Source organism: Dioscorea cayenensis, chromosome 8 (assembly GCF_009730915.1).
Source record: "Dioscorea cayenensis subsp. rotundata cultivar TDr96_F1 chromosome 8, TDr96_F1_v2_PseudoChromosome.rev07_lg8_w22 25.fasta, whole genome shotgun sequence".
In the NCBI taxonomy this organism is placed as follows: domain Eukaryota; kingdom Viridiplantae; phylum Streptophyta; class Magnoliopsida; order Dioscoreales; family Dioscoreaceae; genus Dioscorea; species Dioscorea cayenensis.
The window spans coordinates 2027665-2034940 of record NC_052478.1 but is presented as its reverse complement, the minus strand read 5'-3'; the positions used below and the strand labels follow the sequence as shown (position 1 = coordinate 2034940).

Below are 7276 nucleotides of genomic sequence, written 5' to 3'. Positions count from 1 at the left end.
CTTTTTTGCCAAAATGACATGACAAAAGAGCTTGAGATTTAGTATTCCCTTTCATATTTTCATCTTTTGGCATCTTTAGGAGAAAAACTCCGCAAATGAAGATCCTATATATCAACCTCTTGTTTATTTTATAGGTACCCTATTGTTTGGTGACAAGAATAATAGAGGAAACTTCTTACAAGCATTAAAGACTTTGATATAAATGTGCAACAAATGAAAGGTGGTGAAATAGATAAAGAACAAGACACGTCTGAAGTAGCCAAATAGGACTAAGTAAAACATATAATGGAGACAATGCCATGTGTGGTTGTTCCCATGCCTCCATGGTAAGATGCCCCATCCTTCGAGGAAAACATGTTTGGACTGTAAGAACCCACATGTACACTCTAACTCTCTCTATATACTTCATAGGATGAAAAAATTAAGTTGGTAACTCTAATATAATTATGTTTTATATTTGAGTTTGAGGTGCCATTTCATTGATCATTTTAATTAGTTAGGTTTTGATGCTTTATTTTGATATAGATTAAAAATCTCAAAGTTTAACTTAATTTTCATATGATAAATTTAGGTAAACTATAGGGTTTTTATTTTAGCATATCTTTTTCTTTTATTTGATAATTTTTTTAATACATATTAAATGCTTTTTTTAAAAAAACTAAAAGTATGTGAAGAACCACATTTTTTTAAATGAAGAAAACAATAATTATAGACAAACAAATAAAGATACAACAAATAATCAACATTGAATTTAAAGAATGGTCACAAAATTTACCGTGGAAAAAATGGCTCCAAATAATATGTAAATACTAAGTTAAAAAGACACCCAGAAAACAATCATTGGGAGGTGAATCATCCTTTTTAAATGGCACTGAAATGAGTGAGGCATAAAAATGCATTAGCCAATTCTAATATTAAGTGTCATTTCATTAAGATCAATAGTTGAGGGAACCAAAAAAGCTGAGTCTTTTTTTTTTATTATAGAGTTGGAACCCTCTAACTTGATTCTTTTTGTGTTCAGAAGCGTAAATACCTGTAAAATAAACATATGATCGATTTTTATTAGAATCGAGATAGGCAATAGAGAACATTTACATATATATATATTAGAAAAATTGAATATTGAAATCTCAATGAACCACCACGGATTCATAAATAATCAACTAATCTTTGAAAAATAAATGTTGAAATCAAATTCTAAATTATTATGGCAAGAAGTTGGGTTCCATTTTCTTTAGGAAAAAAACAAAGAAGAAAATGATGAATAATTTTAGGTCCTCATATACATACTTCCTTATTATTGTATGATTATGATTGATAAGCTACCACATGGTTTGAGACCCACAAATAACATCTCCACATTCTCTTGTTATGCAGTTGATGAGCTCCATATACTACACAACAATAAAAAAAGATTCAAGTTAGGTACTATGTTATATTTATATGTAGATCTTTGTTAGATGAGTTCTTTATTTATATATTCTTTTTTGTCTTCTTTTTTTGTATTTTTTTCTAATGATTTTGATGTTTTCTGTTGTTATATATTTTCTTTTAAGAAAAAATATATATATATTTATACGTGTGTGTGAATAAAAGTTGTATAGAGCACAAAAGGTCTCTTTTCTTTCACTAACTAATTAATTGTATATTCTAAAGAGAGTTACACTCTTATAAAAAAAATATTATTCTTTTAAAAATATTATTTTGGACCTGTTTGGCTGCAAAATAAAAATATAGCGATAATTTTTTATTATGTAGGAAGTCTGCAGTGATTATTACGTAAATTGCGCAGTATTTTATTCTTACAGAATGTGTTTGGATAACAAAATAATAAAAAATTACGGAGACTTGACGATTGACGAATGGACCACCGGTGGATCAGTGGTCGGTCGCAGGAGGTCGGCTAAACCACCGGTGGCTGGTCGTCGGAGGTCATCCAGTAAGCATCCGGATCGCGAGGTCGTACGGACCACCCGATGTGTCACCCGGAGGTCCAGCTCGGACCGACGGTCGATTCTCAAAGCCTCGCAGGACCACCGGTGGTCGATGCCGTCGAGGTCGGGGACCACCGGTGGACGATCGCAGTGTCACTCGAGATCGGTTGGATCGGGGAATCGGTCGCCGGAGACCCGGGTCGGGACCACCGGTGGCTGGGTCGTGGAAGGTCGCCGACTGATTGGTAGTTGCTCTGAGGTCTGGTCGACTGTTAGTAGGCCCATGGTCAGTGGGCTAGATAGAAAGGAATAAGAGATTTTTTTACAGATGAGAAAATATTCTACTCTTACTCTAATTTTTTATACCATAATACCTATATTATGCTTATAATTTTTATACTTTCTAAAATAAGTCTCAAACAAATGCAATAGCGATAATTATCAGAAAATGTTAAATTATGCCATATTGTACGGATTATGGCATAATTTCTGGCTATCCAAATAGCCCTAATCTTAATCTTTGATCACAATCAGTGCAAGGTATCGCATGATATTTATGACAATATTTTTAATTTTTTTAAAGTATGTTTTTATTAATGTCAATGGTTACCAAATAAATGCCAATCTAAATTTAAATTTATGCAAGAGTCATTAATCTTTGATCACAATTAGTACAAGGTATTACATGATACATAGGTTTAATGGAGATTAAGTCTTAATATTCTAGTTTTTATACACATAGTGAAAATGCTTTTGAGTAAAAACAAGCAATATTTATTATAAAGATTCGGAATTAAAAATATATATATAGAAGATTAAGACTTTAATCTCCATTAAAAAAATATTTATCTATTATTAGAATTTAACTCAAAAGCATGCATCTTCACTATTTGCATACATACTTACATATATATATTATTTATAAATATTATTTTTATTTTAAAAATATAAATATTGATTAACTCAAACAAAATCCATTAGCTTTGCTCTTCGAAATATAAAAGCCAAATTAATCTAATTTGAAGACTTTATTCTTAATTTAAAAGTCTTAATCCAGATTAAAAAAAATCTCTTCTGTCATACATCAAATTTTTAAAACATGAAAGCTCTTGATGTTTTATTTATGTATATTTAAAAAATAATAATAAAATAATTTTCAAAATATATAAATCAATGAGTGTTATTTTCTTGCAAAAAATAATATATTTTTTTTAAAATTTTATATCCTTTTGATTGACTACGTGGCAAACGCTGATTGGTTATCTGTCTAAGACCAAGATGAAGTTTGGCGCCACCAATGTGATTGACCGAACCGGGTCAAAAACGCGGTCGGGTTTTCGAAACCGAAAACAAAATCGCATGGAAATGGAAACGCTTGCTTCGATCGATCGATCGAGAGAGAGAGAGAGCGAGAGAAGGAGAAGGGCGAGCTCTCTCCGGGATGGATCGCCTCATGGGGCTCCTCAGGGTGAAGGTACTGCGAGGGGTTAACCTCGCCTACCGTGATGCTCGGGGCAGTGATCCCTATGTCGTCCTCCGTCTCGGCCGCCAGGTCCTTGTTTTCCTTCAATATGATCCAATCCCTTTCCTTTCCGATCATTCTCTGTTTTTCTTTTGATCGATTGTTAATTTGTTGCCTCTTTCTCTATTTATCTTTGATGGTGTTTTTACTTGATTTTTTATTTTGAATTTATAGTTTTTAATTGAAGCATGTCACTGTTGAGTGCATTGTTTATCATCAAAGTTTGTATTTTTATCGATATTGGGGTTTACCAAAAGAATCATGATTATATTGCTAATGTATTTATAGGGAAAAAAAATTTCTTGTTTTGAATGGATCAATCTCTTTATTAGTGGTAACAAACATGATTGGACAGTAACCCTAAATCAATGTGTCTGTGAATTGGGGATGATTTAGGATATGTAATTAATTGGCTATTTAATTGCCTGGTTAATCCAGTAGCATTGAGTATTCTCTCTAAAAGTCTAAATAAGATTTTAAGTGTTTTGCTGTAATTAAGATAAGATATATACAGTGTAAAGTTTGTGGTTATCTTCAAAACATAATTTTGTTATATTGTCCTTGATTGTGCTCAGAAGTGTCATGTAAGTATGAATGACCAAGCCTTGAACTTGAAGGATAGTTCACTGTAGGGGATAAACACAACTTCATCACTTGCTCAAATTAGAAAATAAATTTTTTGACCCAATTTACAATTCTGGATTAATGGAGTTGTCACTTGCTGCATTAAGCCTACTTTCATGCCCATTGGAAAACAAAATATGATCTTTGCCCACATAAACTCCAATATGTTCCTCAATTTTAGGACCTTATAAATATAGTGATAAACGTCTTGTATGTACATTTGTTGCATTTGAGCTGACCTAGAATTTTGTTCTGATTGCTTGAAAATGAATGAGACAAACAGTGAAACAGTTATTTGTGAGAAGTTTCTTGATATATTTCTGATTCTTGAGTTACAAATTGCTCAAGAATGTTAGTTAACAGTATAAGAGACATTTTCATTTTTTTTATCCATTTAGTTTAAGTACTAATTTTTTTTTTTCCTGAATTACTACTTCAATTATTTACCAAAAATATCTAGATTCTGGAAAGAGGTGCTGTGTGGGTTTAGATTGGGCTGCTTCCGGAGCAGGCTGGCCCATTAGTGTGTGGCCTTCAGGTGGTTGATCTTCATGTCCCTATCTGTGTCTTTCATTGTTGATCTTCATCGTTGCTCTCGGTGGCTGAAGAGGAGTTGGGCATGGAGAACGTGGTGGGACTTCTCAAGGTGCGGGTGTTGCGGGGGGTCAACCTTGTCTCTCGTGACTCCTCGGGCAGTGACCCGTACCTTATGGTCACCATGGGCGACCAGGTCCTTCGGCCTTGCCTGCTCCCTTCTTCTCTTGAATCTTTCTATGTGTGTTTTTTCTTTATTCTCTGTGTTTGCTTCCTCGACACACAAGGTCAGGCTTTTGAGAAGTTCATTCTTGGAAAAATTTCATCTTTTTAATGAACTTATGGAGATGCAAATGGTTGTTACCTATTCATGGGTAGTTTGCTTGATCTTCATGTATGGGATTTAATGTTTTTTTTTTAACTAATATTTATGGAGTAGACCCAGGTCCTTTACCCTCGATTGTTTTTATCTTTTCTTGAATCTTTCTATTTGTCTTCCTTCCTTGGTGACTTTTTGTATACATCCTGGTCACTAGGCAAGACTTTTCAGAAGTTTATGATTGGAAATATTTTCGTTTTTTTATTATGAATTTATGGAGATGCAAATAGTTACGAAATATTCATGATTAATTTGCTTGATTTTGCAACTTATGTTTGCCTAATTAATGTATGGGTTTATTTATTCAACCCTGAGAGGTTAATATGAAATAGGAGTATCTACTTTTTATCCTGTCGTTTAGGTGGTTGCACATTCAAAGGTCATTATTTATTTATTTCCGAGGGCAAGTGAGACAGTCCTTCATAGTGTTGCTATTTTGACATGTTCAATTCCAGATCACACATGCAGCAGGCTTTCATGTGTTACTGTGTTAGTGCACACTCTCCTCCAAATTATTTGAAATGATGCTTGACATGCATTTGAAAGTTCATGCCTAGATATTTGTCTGTGTATGAGGAATGCATGTATGTCTAATTTTAGAACTTAGTGGCTGATTGTAAATCCTTGTATTTCCATATCAGTTATGTGTGGATGAGAAGTTGCTTCTGAATAAATGTGATACTTTTCATTTGCTATCTTGTTTCTGTTTTATGATGATAGCACTTTACTTTTAATCTTCTGATTTGTGATTTGCGGTTTTGCAGAAACTGAAAACTAGTGTGAAGAAGTCTAATGTCAATCCAGAGTGGAATGAAGACTTAACACTTTCAGTTGCCGAGCCTGTTGATCCAATTAAGCTTGTGCGTCATTTCATTTATATTGAGCCTGCTTATTCATTATTTTACAGATGTACAATTACATCCAATTATGCATTTTCAAGATTCCACACATCAATATGTAACAAGTTCATAAAAGGGGCATTTTAATGGATTCCCCATGTCTGTCTTGAGTTTTTACCACTTCCTCAGTAACCATTTCACCCTGCATCATTGCATTTAACATGGCGTCGAAGTTTAGTTGATTATTTTATTTGCAACATGACTAGTTAAAATAGACTATACCAGTTAAGTCTCAGTTTATCATCTTATCAGTTTATGCTTTTACGTTGAATGGGATTCAAGTAATATGTTTCATTTGCGTCCAGCTCATGTAGAATTCTCCAAGCATTGATGCAAAAAGAAATGTATTTGCTTTTGCTTTGAATCTCATCTCATATTCATGTGTTCTTCAGGAAGTCTTTGACAAAGACACATTCACCCGAGACGACAAAATGGGTGAAGCAGAGTTCAGCATCCAACCACTTCTCGATGTGGTAAAAATGAATCTTGAAGACATGCCTGATGGTTGCCTGATGAGCAGTGTGTTACCCAGTACTCAAAACTGCTTAGCAGTTGAGAGCCCCATCATCTGGAAAAATGGCATTCTCACTCAAGATGTTATTCTGAGGCTAAGAAATGTTGAAAGTGGTGAAATAGAACTGCAACTCCAGTGGGTCAACATCCCCAAATTCCCATGATTTTGTGAGCCATGCTGCAAAAGCTATGCATTTTCTCTTGTATCAATATGAATGATCAAAATCTCCCTTTCAATCTATGGTTGTGATATGATATTAAAACAAGTAAATAATGGGGTTTTTGTTGGTGTTCTTGAACACAGTTGTAGCTTTTTGCAAACTCTATATGAACTATACTGCACTGCAGCTTGTATGCAGTTGTTGCCCAGATGAATGTTATGAACTTTATGGTCCTTTTGTTAATAATAATAATAATAATAATAATAATTATTATTATTAGGGAAAAATTACTTGTTCATCCATCGTAATTTTTCAAAACTTCCCAAAAACCCTCCTACTTTTGACACCCTTTGGACAAATCTTCAGTAGTGCTTTAACTTCCCTTTTACCCCCTACCTGCTCACTTCAAATGGGTCCATGTTGTGAAATCCCATTTTTGTACCCGAAAAATGGTGGGAAAGGAAAAGCACCAAATCACATCATGCTCAACCTTTTGAAGGGCTTTCTGCGGTTTAACGTTTAAATATTTTACTAATATGTTTAATAATTATCATATCCGTGTAATACTTCCCATCTCCGTTTAACGTTATCTTTACATGTATAACTATTTATATTAGCGATGTAAATTCTCAAAAGTCTCTGCGTAAAAGCGGTGATCTTTTTCGTTTGATCCGAATTCTTTGGCGGTGGCAGCGTGGCGTAGGGAGTTA

General features: G+C 33.8%; 1 protein-coding gene across 2 annotated transcripts; it reads left to right on the top strand.

Annotated features, from left to right (window-relative positions):
• The first annotated feature begins 3310 nt into the window (after positions 1-3310).
• LOC120267445 (protein C2-DOMAIN ABA-RELATED 5-like) lies at positions 3311-6771 on the top strand. 2 transcript variants are annotated; one of them, XM_039275101.1, is made up of 3 exons: positions 3311-3486; positions 5758-5853; positions 6285-6771. In XM_039275101.1, exons 1-3 carry the CDS (start codon positions 3376-3378, stop codon positions 6567-6569), a joined length of 492 nt encoding a protein of 163 aa, XP_039131035.1. In that variant the 5' UTR covers positions 3311-3375; the 3' UTR covers positions 6570-6771. The 2 variants fall into 2 exon arrangements, with proteins under 2 accessions (XP_039131035.1, XP_039131034.1); XM_039275100.1 differs by lacking the exon at positions 3311-3486 and adding an exon at positions 4623-4810.
• Positions 6772-7276: the final 505 nt, after the last annotated feature.